Source organism: Mustela erminea, chromosome 8 (genome assembly GCF_009829155.1).
Source record: "Mustela erminea isolate mMusErm1 chromosome 8, mMusErm1.Pri, whole genome shotgun sequence".
Classification (NCBI taxonomy): Eukaryota; Metazoa; Chordata; class Mammalia; order Carnivora; family Mustelidae; genus Mustela; species Mustela erminea.
The window spans coordinates 104,536,857-104,553,954 of record NC_045621.1 but is presented as its reverse complement, the minus strand read 5'-3'; the positions used below and the strand labels follow the sequence as shown (position 1 = coordinate 104,553,954).

Below are 17,098 nucleotides of genomic sequence, written 5' to 3'. Positions count from 1 at the left end.
CTTGTGGCTAAGGCGGGGACAGCTGTCCAGACCAGAAGAGCAGTAGCACTGTGTGCTCTCTGGCAGATGACCCAAGCCTTGCTTTTTCTTACTTTCCTCATCCATGAAATGGGAATGGTTACACCTTTCTTTTGGAACTGTTGACATTACTAAATGCAATTATATAAAGGAATGTGTTTGGAAAAACTCTAACTTGATACAGAAATACAAGTTACCATTTTTCAGTATGCCCTTGAGGGGATGAAATGGATTGGTTGTGGCTGGGGCTGACCTGGCACCTGTTGAGAGGTCCCTCTTCAGTCATCCCTGTGTTAAGTGAAAGGCTCCTCCTCTTCTCACCTGTCCTTTGTCCCCTACAGTATGTGTGGGACCGAATGCTGGGAGGCTTCAAGCACAAGAATTTCCGGACTCGGGAAGGCACGTGCCTCTGCCTTGTTGCCACACTCAATGCGTAAGTCCAGACGGGGCGGGGGGATTTCCTTGGCCGAGCGTTTTTATTTGTGACTTTGTGTTTCAAAGTGACAATGGATTTCTGGAAACTGCAGAGAAATGTCCGGGGAAGTGCCTTGCACCCTTCCCCCATGGTCCTTTATTCTTTCCATTTTACATGTGTACCATGCACTGATAGCGCCAGGAGAGCAATACTGAGGCAATGCCCATGGCTGACACGGTTTCCTCTGGTGACACACATGCATTGGGTGTGCAGTTCTGTCCTATCCTGTCCTGTGTGTCACTCCAGGGACCCCCCCTCCCAACACACACCGTGAGGTACAGACCTATGCAGCATACCAGCGTCCCTCATGCCGCACCCTGCCCCGCGGCCACTGATCTGCTCTGTGGTTTTATTTTAAGAATGTTATGTAAATGGAATCAAACAGAATGTGAGCTTCTGAGATTAACTTCTTTCATTCAGCGTAATTTCTTTGGGGTTGTACATGTGGGCATTGCCTGAACGGTATTTGATGTCTTCTTACGGCCGAGGAGAATTCCGTGGTACAGACATCTCTTTGAGTCTCCATTCACCTGTTGCAGGATGTTCAAATAGTTTCTTGTTTCTGGCTGCTGCAAGCAGAGCTGCTGCGAACGCATACCTATGTGTTCCTGCAGCAGCATAAGCTTGCATTTCTCTTGGGTTGGTGCTCAAGAGTACCGCTGTGGGGTCCTCTGGTAGCTTTAATTTTAACGAAACTACCGAACTGTTTTCCAGAGTTGTCTGTACTGTTTTACATTCCCACCAGCAGTATATGAATAATTCCGTTTTTTCAGATTCTTGTTAGCACTGAGTGTTCTTTTCTTTTTTTCCTTTTAGTCATTTTGATGGGTATGTAGTGGTATCTCTTTGTGGTCTACATTTGATCATGACCCAAGCCGAAGGCAGAGGCTTAACCCACCAAGCCACCCAGGCCCCCGAGAGAGGAGTTTTTAAAATAGAAAAATTACAAGTCACTTTTTCTGATTATAAAAGTGATACTGTATATGTCAGAAAATTTACATCTGGAAGAAATAATGATCCGGTATATTTCTACCACCGTCACACAATCATGGTTAACTTGTTGTGTGTTTTTAGTTCAGCCTGTAAAGTTATATTACTTCAGAGACAGAACTAGGATAATAAGATTTATGTCACCTTATAAATTGTTTCGCTCGGTATGTTAGCCTTTTTAGTACCATTAAATTTCCCCAGGTTTGTATCTTAAAAATGTTCTAGTTTTGATCACAGTGGTTTCACTTCTGAGAATGTATCCTAAGAAGTCATCAGATTAACAGAGAGAATGGCATTCACAAGGGCTATTTGTGCTGGCATTTATGATGGTGAAAGGTGGTCGGTGACTTCCTGCTGTCCCGCAGGGCAAGGTTTTGCTGGAACCCTCTGTGGCCGCTGTCAGGGTCTTCCCACTGAGCCTCATCTATGCTCAGGTGGAGAGTTAAGTGAGGAGGACCCTCAGGGGACTTGCCGTTTAGTTGATAACACTGAGCTGGGCAAAATAGGAACTGCTGCGTGACAGAATAATGATGCAGGGGCAGCCGTGTGTGAGACAGGCAGGGCTGCAGGAAAGGCTGGGGCCCTGGCTTGGCATCGCAGGTTGGGAGCCAGAATGGAGAGAGCCCCGAGTGCCAGGGAGAAAGCATGGTCAGCGAGCAGCATGAAAGATTTTGAACTCTGTGCCAATGGGTGGGGCCTTTGTGGCATGCTTATTTGGGAACTCGGTGGGCAGAAGATGGGAAGGAAGGGGAGCGGAGGTGTGAGGGGGCGAGAAGGCCCTGGAGGTGTGTGTGGGGGGGCATTTCTTTTCCTTTGTTCTCACCAACAGTAAATCACTCCTTTTGTTTTCAGCTCTGGAGCACATACTTTAACACTAAGCAAGATTGTGCCACATATATGTAATTTACTTGGAGATCCAAACAGCCAGGTGAGTATATTTTAGTGAGAAAGAAGAATATTGGTTATAGACCCTTAAGATGCATTCTGGTGTTCTGTGTGTATCTAATAGGTGGGTGGGACTCTATTCCTGTTTATAGTGCTCAGATAATTGTTCCAAGTAATGAGCACTAATGCCCTTTAGCACTGGTGAATATGGTGGTCACGCCACCCTGTTCTCTATATGGCTGAGGCCTTGTTATCCTTTAAAGTGATATCACCCAGACCAGCCTCTGAGATACCGTCCCTCTAGTCACTCACTCTCCAGCCAAATGGGGTAGCTGGGGAAAAGTAATCAATGCCGATTACAGTCAGTCAGGCTTTGCCTCTTGGGGTCGGGGGATTGATTGGAAGGGGCCTAAGGGACCTGTTCTGAGGGGATGGAGACTTCCCCTATTTTGTTCGGGTGCTGTATAATACGACGGTGTATGAAATTCCTTCAATCCTATTGAGGCACGGATGGTATTTTATGTAGATCTTAGGTAGATCCAGAGACCAAACACCGAAGCACCACTCCCTTAATGTAAGCGTAGAAGAGTCGGTAATTCGTGGGCAGTCACCAGGCAGGTCACAGAACTTTCCAAGCTTGGGCCTTAGAAGTGCCGGTTCTCCCACGGGTTCAGTTCTGTTTTTCACTGAGGGCCATTTTTATTATGATAATTAGCTCATATGAGCTCATAAGAAAAATACCTCATTAGATAAAGGGGCCAAAAATTGGAACAGTAACTTACCAAAGAAACACACGTGGTATGCAGGCATCTCATTTTAAACCCTGACTGATCATGGCTGACATGTCCCCACAGAGGTTGTGCTAGCTTGCTTCCACCTTCTCCGGCTCCCTGGCTCCCGGGTCCCTGTGGCTCTGGGCCCCTCTGGCTCTTGTCCTTCCTTCTTCCTCGGCTTTGCCCTTTCTTATCCCTGCTGCTGCTTTTCCCGTCCCCAGCCCCTCTGTGCACTGTCTGTGGGTTCTCTGGGTCTCTTTTGATCTCATTTGCTTTCCTCTTGCCATCCACTCCTTTACCCAGCCTTCACTGAAAGTATAGGACACTGGAAGTGGAATTTTGAGATGTTTCAATTTACTGAATCACGCTTTTATGTTTCAATGTTAATTTAAAAAGAAACAATTTAAAAAAAAATTCTGAGTTACCAAGTGGGTTGTTTTGCTTTTCTCCCTTTTTGGTCTTGTTTCCATTTTTGTTTTCTGTGGAAGAAAAAAAATCCCTTATTGAGGTTACACATTAGGTGATTGCTGCTATCACATGGTATCCTTAAGTCCAACGGGAAAGCCAGCCTGGCTAGCTGAAGTTCTTGTTCCTAACTCAGGTGCTGTCACGGGCCACTTGGGTGACGTGACTCCACGCGGTGGGCCCCTGGGACCCTGAGCATTGGCATGCAGTGAGGTGGGTGCTCGGTGGGCACCCTTGGGCAGTCTGTCGCGGACAGAGCCGGAGTACCCCAGACTGTGCACTCAGATAGTCATCCGTCGAACCCCACCTGCCTTAGGAAGGTTTATTTGCACCCGTATACATGCACAAACGGACACACGCAGTCCATGTCTCCCAGAGCCCTCCAGCCAGGAAAGTACCACCTGCTTCTCTGCTGCTAATGCACGGAATCATTCCTCCTCTTGGGCTGTGTGTATATGTTGCACGTGCCTGTGCTCTTGCCTTTCCTTTAAACTTTTCATCAGTCTTTCCTGCTGTGCGCCCCAGCAGGTGGCTAGCCTCCTCTATATCCTAGTCAACAGCTGTCCTGCGCGGAGGCCACAGATCTGAAGAGCTCACATTCTGTAGAGCATTCAACTTGGGCCCGCCAGGTAGCGTTTAATGTACTGGGGCTCTTGTGTACTCCCAGTGGCCTGAAATGTTGGGGTACCTTTTTAATGCTGAGCCGTGGGTGGGCGGAAGCAGTGTGGGGCCCGCGTGGCTGTGTTAGTGAGCGCCGCCGTGCTGCCTTCAGCCTGAGTGAGCTGCTTTTACAGAATGTCCCTTGGCAGTTGGAGTGTAGTACTTTGTAGACCGAAGAAAATGAAGAAAATGTGTTCTGCCCTATTTCCTGAATCGAGGGTGCTCTAGACCCTCAAATGCTGTCTGACCCGATAGCTTTGGAGCCTGAGGAATGATGATTTTGAAGGCTAAGGAGATTGGTTCAGAAGATGTAGATATACTCCTTCCACTAGTCGCATGCGGAGTGTTTTATACATGCAATACATAGGTTCCACACTGCTGGCCTGAAACCCGATCGCAGCCTCATGTGTGGGCGCATGCGTCTGCACAGCGTTTTAACTTTATGTTTAGGAGTTTTGGTGTTCTTATATTTGAAAGATTCGTATTCCTGATTTCTCTTGAAAGATTACATATGGCCAAACCATACCTACATTGCTCCCAGGCTGGGTGATGGTGTCCTGTTTGCCCGACCCCCTCCATTTTCCCTCTTCTCTCTGCCAGCAGGGTCCTCTGCCAGAGTCATTTGTCACTGTATACCAGTTACCAGGTTCCCGCCTGGGCCATTGAGGCACTTTAGTTTGGCATCTACTAGTCGCTTAGATACTTGTGGAATGAATTTGTTGTTTTTTTCTAGCCCTCCAAGCAGCCCTCAGCTCACAGAGGAGAAAGTGGAGACTAAAATAGTTTATATATTGGATCTGGGATTACACAGTTTCTAAAGGGCCAAGGAGGTACTCAGCTGTGCTTTGATTCTAAGGCTGGTCATTTTCCCACTAAATCTCTTAAACTGATGATGGTCCAGACTTTCTGAGTAGGACAGGATGTTGCTTGCTCATTCAGGTGATGGGCTCTGAGCAGGTATCATTCATTAGAAAGCAGGCTGAGTCATTTTCAGGAGACAGTGGCACTAACAGCTTGTATAGTAAATCCATGTTTCTGTATCAAAATGTTGCCTAAATTCAGAAGGTCTTTCTTTTCCCAAGTAAACTGATAATCTATTAGTTGGCTTGGGCCACCATAGCAAAATTCTATAGACCAGTGGCTTGAACAGAAATACATTTCTCACAGTTCTGAAGCCTGGTAGTTTGGGATCAGGGTGCCAGCATTGTCTGGTTCTGGACGTGGGGGGAAGGGTCTCTTCCTGGTCTGCAGACTGCTCCCTCCCTGTGTGCTCGCATAACTTCTCTGTGCCCATATGGAGAATGGAGCCAGCTTGTGGGTGTCTTTTCTTGAAGGACACCAAACCTGTTGGGTCAGGGCCCTATTCTTATGACTTTGTTTAACCTCAGTTATGTGCTTATAGGTCCTATCTCTAAGTACAGTTGTGCTGGGGAATGAGGACTTCAATATATTGGGGGTGGGAATGCAAACAGTCTGTACCATAACATTTGCCCTTTTCCACCATCGGGGAAAAATGGTCTGTGAAGTTAACTGTCGTATAACCTGTAATACTATTAAATCAGGAGTAGCCGGCGGTATTGAGAATTGTAAATTGTGTCCCTACTTCCTTCCTCTGCCTTTTATTCTCTGTTATTTTGATGTCATTGCTTGAGACCAAACACAAGCGCATGTTGCTCCCCTCTCTGCCTACTGAAGTAAGTACCCTTCCCCTCCTCCCCAACCTTCACAGGCTGGCCTTGGTTCCAGGGTATACTGGAAAGTTGTCCCCCTCACCCCACTGTGTGTTTATTGGCAAACTTTTAAACCTGTGGAAAAATACTAGGACTAATAGTAATACCTGTATTTACCAGTTAACATTTTTGTTACATTTGTTTTCTTTCTCCCTGTATGTATACACATACCCACACATAGAAACGCACTTTTTTTTTCCCTGAACCATGATATTTTTGCTCTGACCTGATGTTTTTGCTCTGAGATACATCCATTTATATCTCTCAATAACAAGGATATTTTCTTATAGAATTACATGTTATTTTCATATCTAAGAAATTCAGTATTGCTAAAAATGGTAACATTTGATGTACAGTCCGTATTCAGATTTCCCTGTTTTTGTTTTAAATCTGTTCTGTTTCTTAAGCCTTTTTTTTTGCTGCTTTCTTATCTTAGTTCGTATTTGTGTTTTTCCAACTACTTACTCGCTCTTCCTGAAGCACATGCCATGTGTCTCTGCTTTCATGCCTTTGCGCACAGGCTGTACCTTGTTTGGAACCTGTCTCATTCCATCTTTATTTGGTAAAATGCTGTCCCTTAAGCACATTTTAAGTGGTTCCTTCCTCTTTCAGAGAATGTTTCTTGCTATCATCTAGTATATTTGCTCCCTTCTCTAAACTGTGTGAGTTTTTCGCACTTCTGTATGATCTATATTACATCCTGCTCTGTATTAAATGAAGAATTTATGGACTACACTCCCCTCCCTCCCCTCCACCAAGCCCCTTTTAGGACCATTAGCTTCTTGAATACAGGGCTCTATGTATAATGGCTTTTACTACCTATTTTTTTGCTCTCTAAGTATTTTATTGAGTTCAATCTAGAAGGCTTTTTACATGGAGTTTTGTTTTTAGTATATAATTCATTTATTTGTAGTATTTTCTGTTTTGGGAAAGTGATCTGAAAATTCTGGATTCCTGACATCCTCTGAAAAAATTGAAAGCACTAAGGGATGTGGACTTTAACACATGTACAGGGAGGGGCTTGAATTTCCCCTTTGGAATTGTACCAGCATCATGGCTTTGTCTAGTCAAACATCTATAAGGGATTGTATCACAGTTGCACTGGCAGATTGGTGATAAACTTGGGGTGGCGTACAGCCTGTTGTGCCCCAGCAGGAAGCGCTGTGGACTGACACAGAGCAGCTGTAAGATCTCTTCTTTTACGTCTAGGTTCGAGACGCAGCAATAAACAGCTTAGTGGAGATTTACAGACACGTGGGAGAACGTGTGAGGGCAGACCTCAGTAAGAAAGGATTGCCGCAGTCCCGGTGAGTTCAGACTGTCTTCCTTCCTTCTGCTCTTCTCATCTTCTTTCTTCCGTTAACCGCCTGGTTTGCATTACTTAATTTACAGTGGTGATTATATTCAAAGAATCTGTGGTCAGAGGATTGGTGGTTGGAGGCCTTATTCAGATCGTATTTTGGGGCCCCTCCCATTCCACTTACTCAAAAGGAGGACTGTCACCCAGACATCTAGCCACATCTCATGCCATGTATTGATTCTAGAAGCGTGTTTAAAATTGAAAGGTATTGAACAATTTGAGCATTTTTTGGCTTGTGTAGTTATATCTTGTTTGCAGCAAGGACCTAGTGCAGTAGGTGCTTTAAACATATTTGTTTGAATTAATGAAGCCTTTCCAGAATGAGCCTGGGTAGAAATAAAGAAGTAATAATTCTGGAAAGCATCTTTGAAAAAGTAATTTTCTGCCAGTCTCAATTCATAGAGGCCAGTGCAAGGGCATCCGCATCTCATCAGATCCAAGACCAACTGAGTCCACGGATGTCTCTGTTGTAGTCAGCGTTTTAAAAAAATAATGAACAACTGGATATCTATAATTTTAACTATGGTGGGGGAATCTTAGACCCTTTGTGCTCCGCCCCATTCCTTTAAGGGAGAGAGTAATATGCTAGTCCTGGGGAGCTACACGTGGCCTGGGCTTCTGGAGCAGCTTGTCTGAGCCCGTCACTGTGTCCGGGAGGTAGAAGGACCCATGAAGTGACTTGGGAGAGCACACAGTAAGAGTCAGAGCTCAGAGGGTAGCCCTGTTCTTTTGACTCCCCTTTTAATTTTCTCTACCCCATTTCACAAGAGTTTACAGAATATTGGGAGTCTAAATATGGGTTGGGATTTTGAAATATACTGGAGTCCTCTATCTTGATGTTTCTTAATTACCTATGATGGAAGCAGGCCCTTTACCCTAAAGTAAGGGTTCTGTGAGCAGGCAGCTGGGGCTTTACTCACTGTTTTTGAGAGTCCTGTCTCCCGGGTTGCTCTCACGATGGCCCCTGAGCTATGTGCAAGATTATTAGGTGGGGATAAAACTGTTTTCATGTTTTTTATAACAGGTAATCTGTGAGAATAGACTTATTTTGTTCCTGTGTTTTATGAACCTCAGGTTTCTTGTCTTTGAGTATATGGGGGAACGCATAGGAGAAAGACAAACTTAAAGACAAAAACCCTACATAGTGTCCTAGGGAAAATTGGAGGGCCCAGGTGAGCAGGGATGGCAGGACTGGCGGGAGAGGGCTGTTTACTCATGATGTCAGTGTCATCATTGGGAAGACAGGCTATGAGCAGTGAAGCCCTTTCCTGCTGGGGGTGGGGGCTTCACCAGGCTGGGTAGCTCCCAGTGGCTCTAGGCTATGAGCACCATCTCACCTAGTGGGACATCTGTGTTCTGTCTGAAGGCTTCTATAGCAAGCCCATACTCCTGGGAGGTGACATGGTGACACGGAGGTCTGGAGAGATGAGTGCTCAGAGGAAACTGCTATCCTTAGGGGAGGCCGACTTGCAATGCTGCCCCTGGGCTGGCGGCTGAAAGCTTTGATCTGGGGGGACTTCCCATTCCCAAAGAGTGGGCAAGAGTGGCTCACGGTGCCCTGGCAGTGTGTGTTACACTGATCATCTGCTTTCCTTTGGGTAGTCTGGCATGTTGCTAAGTGCTACTTCAGGGAGTGTCTGCATGACCAGCCCCAGCAGAGCCCTGGAAGATAGCACGGCACACAGTTGTCGTTGTCATAGCCTGTTGCTGGGGATAAGCATGTCTTCTGTGATGCCACTCCACCAGGACGGGCTCTGGGAAGCTTGTGCCTGGTTTCCTGCAAACCTTTCCCCATGTACCTTCTCCCTTTGCTGGTTTCTCGGGAGTGTCCTAAGTATGATAGTGATGGCCATGAGTGTGAATGTGCACCGAGTCCTGAGTCCTCTCAGCCAGTCATTAAACCTGCATGTGGACTTGGGGACCCCAACACACAGGGCAGTTGAGGTCAGGTCCCAGGGGGCAGTTCATGCCAACCCAACCGGGGGCTAGAACCTTCTCATTCAGACTCCCAGTGATTGGTTTTTATACCACCACCCTCCCTTCTTTTTTTTTTTTTTTTTTTTAAATGAACAGCTGCAGAAGAGTTAGTTTGGTCCTCTGTGAATGGGAATGAGGCTCCTGATCCCTGATGTGACTTAAAATCCTTCCTAAAATTTTTAGACCACATGCAGAGGGTGGTCCTAAGGAAATGGGCCCACATCCTTCTCGGTTGTGGCTGTAAAACTCTGGTAGACATGGTGCCTGGAGAGGGAGGCTGTTGGTGCTTCAGAGGCATTACTCTGGCGAAAGAGGCCAAAACTTCGTGTTTCTTCGTATTTATTACAAGACACTTAACTAGCACTGTGAGGGTTGGAGCCCCTGGCCGCCACCTTTAGTTTGATTTTGCCAGGGACACATACGAATGGAATGAGACCTTGGAAGAATTCTGCCGTTGTTTAGAAGATTCATTGTCTGCTGTCTGTGGCTCCAAGTGGCTGATGGGAATACTTGAACATTCTAGACTTTTGTTAGTCATTTATATATATCTGTTTTGCTGTTATGTGAGCATCACAGATTTTCGGCTTAGCAAGATATGCCATAGGACTAATAACATAGTGTGGGATATGCGTGGTGCTTTCTGAAACATGCATTTCATCCTGAAATGAAAATGCTGCCCTCTTAAAAGTTTGTCCACTGAGTGAGTGCTGTGTTTGAGAAGATTAATTCTATCTCTAGGAAATGTGTGATGAATAAAATGCCTTGATAATATCAGCTCAGTGACGTAAGCATTAAGATAAAAAATGTGCCTTGAGGTGCAGCTCCTTTTTCCCTTTCACAGTTGGGGGGAGACCTGTCCTTTCATCTGCTCCACTTGGGAGGAGCTGGAATTTCACTTCTGGGCCATGCATTTGGTTGTTGTTTGAGTATTGTCTCTCTGGTAGCTAAAGTAATTTTTTTTTTTTTTTAAGATCTCATTTATTGAGAGAGAAAACAAACAGGGGGAGGGGCAGAGGGACAAGTAGACAAGTAGACAGGGGAGCCTAACATGGGGCTTGCTCCCAGGATCCTGAGATTATGCCCTGAGCTAAAATCAGATGCTTATTAACTGATTGAGCCACTCAGGCTCCTGTCATTCAGAATGTTAAAGCCAGTGCCTCATTGAGTCATTCCAGCTTTCAGTGTTTCCATGGAGAATTCTAAAGCCATTCTGTTTCTTCATCCTATGTAGATAACTTTGATTTTCTTGGTCTGAAACTTAATGATGATGGGTCTTGTCTGAGAGAACATTTTTCTCTATTTGCATGGTACACTTGGAGGGCTTTTCCTTCTGGAACCTCATGTCTTCTGAGTAAGGTACTTAGGAATATGGCTACTGTATTTATAAATATAGGTAGATGTAAATATAAAACTTACATTTACAAGTATGATAGTTATACTATGACCACTTGAATATTGGGTATTTGATTTAAAAATTTGCCTTTCTTGTTCCAGTTGTATGGTGCCTTTTTATAGTATTCCACTTCTGTTTTTTAAATAAGAGCCTTCTTGAAATATTTCTATACCATAATTTTCATATTTTTATAATTTACCGTATCTCCTTGAAAATGAACAGTTCAGTTGTTTCTAGTATATTCAGAAAGTTGTGTGTCAGTCATTGCTATCAGTAGAACATTTGAAAAGAATCCCTGTATCCATCAGCAGTCACTCTCTATTCCTTCTCCCTAGTTCCTGACAACCACTAGTCTACTTTTTATTTCTATGGATTTGCCTGTTTTGGGACATTTCATGGAAATCACACAAACTGTAACTTTTTCTTGACTGCCTTCTTTCACTCACCACAATATCTTCAAAGTTCAACCATATTTTTTTTTTTTTTAAAGATTTTATTTATTTATTTGACAGACAGAGATCACAAGTAGGCAGAGAGGCAGGCAGAGAGTGAGAGAGGGAAGCAGGCTCCCTGCTGAGCAGAGAGCCCGATGCGGGACTCGATCCCAGGACCCCGAGATCATGACCCGAGCCGAAGGCAGCGGCTTAACCCACTGAGCCACCCAGGCGCCCCCAAAGTTCAACCATATTATACCATGAGTCATTCCTTTGTATTGCTGAATAAAATTCCACTGTGTGTAGATTTCACATTTTGTTTCTCCATTCCTCTGTGGATTGACACTTGCTTCTACTTTTTGGCTATTGTGAATAATGCTGCTGTGAAAGTGGTTGTACAGATCTTTCTTACATTACTTGCATTCAGCTCTTGTGGTTAGATTTCAGAAGTGGAGCTGCTGGATCAAATACACTACTATGTTTAGTATTTTGAGGAACCACCATTATGTTTTCCACAGCTGTTGCACCGTTTTGCATTCCCACCAGCAGTGCCAACAGTTGTTATTTTGGGTTTTGGATTGTTTTGTTTTATTTTCTTAGTGTTTGGGGATTTCAGTTGCCATCATAATTTGTGGAAGCCTAGTTAGAATTATTATCCTTAATTAATTTCAGTATTAAAAACTTTATTCTTACATAGTTCTGTTTTCTCCCCTTGTTTCTTTTTCTGCTATGTTTATCTATACATCTTTGTATATTAAGCCCACTAACACATACAGTTTTGTACTTTTATTTCCTAAAGATTTTATTTATTTATTTGACAGAGAGAGATCACAAGTAGGCAGAGGCAGGCAGAGAGAGAAAGGGGGAAGCAGGCTCCCTGCTGAGCAGAGAGCCTGATGTGAGGCTCAATCCCAGGACCCTGGGGCCATGACCTTAGCCTAAGGCAGAGGCTTAACCCACTGAGCCACCTAGGCACCCCAGTTTTACACTTCTTGCTTTATGTAGTTTACTTTTAAGTCATGTAAGATATGAAAAAAGTTAAAAACAAAACATACATTTATATTATTGTATTTACCTAGATTTTATCTTTACCTTTGTAGTTACTTTTACTGGTGTTTTTATAGTCATGTGGTTTTGGGCTAAGGTATTGGCTTCTTTCATTTCAAACTGAAGGGCTTGTCTAATTTTTTATTTATCTAAAAATGTCTTAAATTCTCCTTCATTTTTCCCTCACTCAGAGTCTGCAATTCATTATATTTGGTGGTATGATTTCATGTAAAGACTGAAATATCTTTGGTCCAGAGGAGATTCTCTGCTTCATTTTTTTTTTATTTTTAAGATTTTATTTATTTGACAGAGAACACAAGTAGGCAGAGAGGCAGGCAGAGAGAGAGAGAGAGAGAGAGAAGCAGGCTCCGCACTGAGCAGAGAGCCCGATGTGGGGCTCGATCCCAGGACCCTGGGATCATGACCTGGACCGAAGGCAGAGGCTTTAAACCCGCTGAGCCACCCAGACGCTCCTCTCTGCTTCATTTTTGAAGGATAATTTTGTTGGATGTAGAATTCTTGGTTGAGCTTTTTAGGTTTTATTTTATGTGTGTATGTATTTGCTTGCTTATTTTCAAATTATTGAAGTATACTTGGTTGAGATTTCAAATTTCAAGTCCAAATATGTTATCCCAGTGCCACCTGGTCTCCACTGTTTCTTTTCTTTTCTTTTTTTTTAAGTGAGAAATTAATTATCTCATTGAGAATTTTTTGTATGCAATGAGTGGATTCTCTCTTGTTGCTTTCTCTTTTTTTAAATTTAAATTCAATTAGCCAACATAGAGTACATCATTAGTTTCAGATGTAGTGTTCAGTAATTCATCAGTTGGATATAAGACCCAGTGCTCATTACATTATGTGCCCTCCTTAATGCCCATCGCCCACTTACCCTGTTCTCCCACCCACCTTCCCTCCAGCATCCCTCAGTTTCTTTCCCATAGTTAAGAGTCTCTCATGGTTTGTCTCCCTCTCTGATTTCTTCCCGTTTTCCCTCCCTTCTTCTATGATCCTCTGCACTGTTTCTTATATTCCACACATGAGTGAGATCATATGATAATTGTCCTTCTCTGATTGACTTACTTTGCTCAGTATAATACCTTTCAGTTCCATCCATGTTGATGTATGGTAAGATTTCATTCTTTCTGATGGCTGAGTAATATACCGTGCGTGCGTGTGTGTGTGTGTGTGTGTGTGTGTATGCACATACCACATCTTTATCCATTCATCTGTCAGTGGACATCTGGGCTGTTACCATAGTTTGGCTATTGTGGACATTGCTGCTATAAACATTGGGGTGCAGGTACCCCTTTGGATCACCACATTTGTCTTTTTGGGGTAAATACCCAGTAGTGCGATTGCTGGGTCATAGGGTAGCTCTGTTTTCAACTTTCTGAGGAACCTCCATACTGTTTTTTAAAGTGGTTGCCTCAGCTTGCATTCCCACCAACAGTGTAGGAGGGTTCCCCTTTCTCTGCCTCCCCACCAACATTTGTTGCTTCCTGACTTGTTTATTGTTGCGTTCAAGATTTTCTCTTTGTCTTTTCTTCCAACAGTTTGTTTCTATTTTGTCTAGGTTAGGATTTCTTTAAGTTTATCCCATTTGACGTTTCTTGAACATGTAGATTAAAATTTTATATAAAATGTGTGAAGTTTTTGGCCATTATTTCACCATGTATTCTGCCTTTTTTCTCTCTTCTGGTAATTCCCATTATATGTATGTTGGTACATTAGTATTATAAGAACATGAACTCTTAGGCTCTGTCCTTTTTTTGTTTCTCAGGGTCTTGCCAATTGATTCATCTTCAAGTTTGCAGCTTTTTTCTTCCCCCAGCAAAAATTTGTTGTTGAGCCGTCTTGTGAAATTTTTTAAAAGGTTTTATTTCTTTAGGTAATCTCTATACCAACATGGGGCTTGAACCCACAACCCAGAGATCAAAAGTTGCTTGCTCTACTGACCAAGCCAGCCAGATGCCCTATTTAGTGAATTTCTTTCTTTCTTTCTTCTTTTCTTTTTAAAGATTTTATTTATTTATTTTTGACAGAGAGACATCACAAGTAGGCAGGCAGGCAGAGAGAGAGAGAGAGAGAGAGAGAGAGAAGCAGTCTCCCCACTGAGCAAAGAGCCGGATGCGGGCCTTGATCCCAGGACCCTGAGATCATGACCTGAGCCGAAGGCAGTGGCTTAATCCGCTGAGCCACACAGGCACCCCTCTAGTGAATTTCTTATTTCAGTTTTTGTACTTTTCATTTTTAGAATTCCTCTATGATTCTTATTTTTTTCTGTTTCTTCATTGATATTCTCTATTTGGTGATACATTGTTCTTATATTTTCCTTTAATTCTTTAGAAGTAATTTTCTTTAGTTCTTTCAACACATTTATAATAGTTGATTTCAAGTATTCATCTATTCAGTTCAGTGTCTGAGCTTCCTTTAAGGATAGTTTCCATTGACTAATTTTTTTTTTCTCCCTGTATGGGCCATATTTTCTTGTTTTTCACATGTGTAATTTTTTTATACTTGACTAGCTGAAACTGGTCATTTACAATAATCTGTTGTGACAACTTTGGAAATCCTTTTTACACTCTCTTCACATTTGTTGTTGTTGGTGTTTGTTGTTTTTGTTGTTCCTTGTTTAAGTGATTTTCCTGAACTAATTGCATACAGTCTGTATTTTTATTTTTATTCTTTTATGTGTGTGGCTGCTGAAGTCTCTGTTTGGTTAACTTAGTGTTCAGCTAATGATTAGACAGAGATTTCCTTGAATGCCTGTAACCAGTAAATCTCGTAGCCTTTGGTGAAGGGCTGTCTGTGTATGTTGAGGAATGTTTTCAGTGTTCTGGCAGGCAGTTTTTACATCGCTGCCTTCCCCTTTTTTGGCTGCTTGTGCAGAGCCTCAAGGTCAGCCTGGCATGAGACCTTAGTGATTTCTTAGGTGTTTCCTCAAACTTTCTTGCACACATATGTAGCCTTGCAGATTCCCAGGAATATGTCAGATTTTTTCAAAGTTTCCTGCGAAGATATCTTTGTCCATTTTTCTTTGTAAGTTTTTTGGTCAGTGTCTTTGCTCCAGTTTTATCATCTCAGGCAGCTGCCACGTTAAACAGTTGCTGTGGATTCTTTTTGATCATGGCTTCAGGGAAAAGAGTCTCAACCATTAAGCATGCTGTGAATCAGGTCAAGTAAAACACTGTGAATGGGGATTCTGGAATATGCCAGAGAGGTGAAATAATTAGAGTTCTCTTAGAATGGGGATTTTTATGCTGCTCCCCACTTGTTCAGCTCCTCCCAGTGGCTTTAAGGCTGCTGGTTTTCAAACTGCCGTGATTTGGGCTGTTGATTATTTAGCTAGTGAGTTGGAGATGGAAATAAGATACAGCAAAAAAGTGAAAAGCTTGTTGTCCTTACCAAGATTAGCCATTTTTCTTGAAGAATGCTCCTTGGATTGTTGCAAGTCTTTGTTTTCAGAGCCTGAAAAACTTGATTTTAACGGATTTTTGTCAATGTTTTATTTGCTTCTTTGGAGGAACAGATTTTCAGGGGTCCTTACTCTGTCATTTTGAAGGGCTCCTTCCATGTTAGTTTTTATAATTGCAGTATTTTCTTGATCTGTTTGGAAGTATTAATGATATATTTTAAAAACTTCTCATTACCTCTTCTTTCCTCTGTATTGTGATTTTGGAGTATGTATTTATTCATGTTGGTCTCTTTCACTTTAAAAACTTTGCTCGTGTGTCTTTGAATGCTTGGTTATCTGCTCATATTTAAGAATAGTGGACTAAAAAGTCAATGAAAAGTTCTGAGCGTATGGATGGGTCTTGTTGATTGTGAACAGACTAGTATTTGCTTTTATGAAATTATTTTAATTTTTAAAATTAATTAGTATTTGAGAGTCATGGGATTAGGAGGGAGAGGGAGAGAGAGAATCTTGAGCAGGCTCCACACCCAGCACAGAGCCAGACATGGGGCTCAATCTCATGACCCCGAGATCATGACCTGAGCTGAAATCGAGAGTCAGATGCCCGGCCAAATGAGCCACTCAGGCGCCCCTAAATTTATAAGATATTCTAGGAAGGAATAATTAGATCTAGATCTTATAGTAAAAAAAGTGCCAGTTCGATTGAAGGGTTGAATATAAATTTTGAATTCAGAAAAACCAGGGGAAAATGGTATTGGTTACTTGTCAAAATTTAAATTTGAGATCCAGAGATTTAAAATGAAAAATGAAAAAAAAAAAAGGTTGGTGCCTTTTGAGAGTAATCCTTAGTTATATATGCAGTGTCTTTGAATGTATAAAACTCACCCTTTAAGGTATGTGCAAATTCGTTGGTCCCAGAGAGGCATTTCATATTGCTGTGTTCGGAGGTAGAGGCAAAGAAGCCACTCCTCAGGAATTCTTTGTTAGTGTTAGACTGTCCTGAAGCCAGCTAACTGGCCTCCTGAGGTGGTAAGCTTCTTAGGGATCCCCTGTATAGACATCACTGAGCAGAGAATGAGGCAGCTAGTGAGACAGAAGTATGAGTAGAGGGCGAGGCACACCTGCCTGAGGAAATTCTGAATTCAAGTGCAGTACCAAAAGTACTAATCTTTTGTGCATTCTCCTACCTAGTTGTTTGGGCCAGCTTGTGGGTAGCTTGTGGGTAGCTTGTTGTAGGTGTGGGTAATGTGGCCCCAGTGAGGAGACCTTGCCACAGCGAGAGCATCTGCAGACTCTCCCACAGTGGCCACTGAGAATGGTGACTACTCTAACCAACAGTGGGTGAAATTCTTGCCTCTTGCAGGAATTTTAGGAACAACCAAGGCGGGAGGGCTGCCTTGTTCCTAACTTGCAAACTTGCAGGCCTGCTCACATCAGAGGGTGTAGTTGTGACACAATAAAGTGGGAAATTGGTCA

The 17,098-nt window shown here is 43.0% G+C and overlaps 1 protein-coding gene across 15 annotated transcripts in view; it reads left to right on the top strand.

The window, feature by feature from the left end:
* The window catches only part of CLASP1 (cytoplasmic linker associated protein 1), a 268,343-nt gene that overhangs the window by 96,802 nt on the left and 154,443 nt on the right, over nucleotides 1-17,098 (top strand). For all 15 annotated transcript variants that reach the window (XM_032353912.1, XM_032353910.1, XM_032353909.1 and 12 more), the window contains exons 5-7: nucleotides 360-451; nucleotides 2,336-2,411; nucleotides 7,206-7,303. In XM_032353912.1, the coding sequence (XP_032209803.1) occupies nucleotides 360-451; nucleotides 2,336-2,411; nucleotides 7,206-7,303 (266 nt within the window). The remainder of the gene's footprint in view (nucleotides 1-359; nucleotides 452-2,335; nucleotides 2,412-7,205; nucleotides 7,304-17,098) is intronic.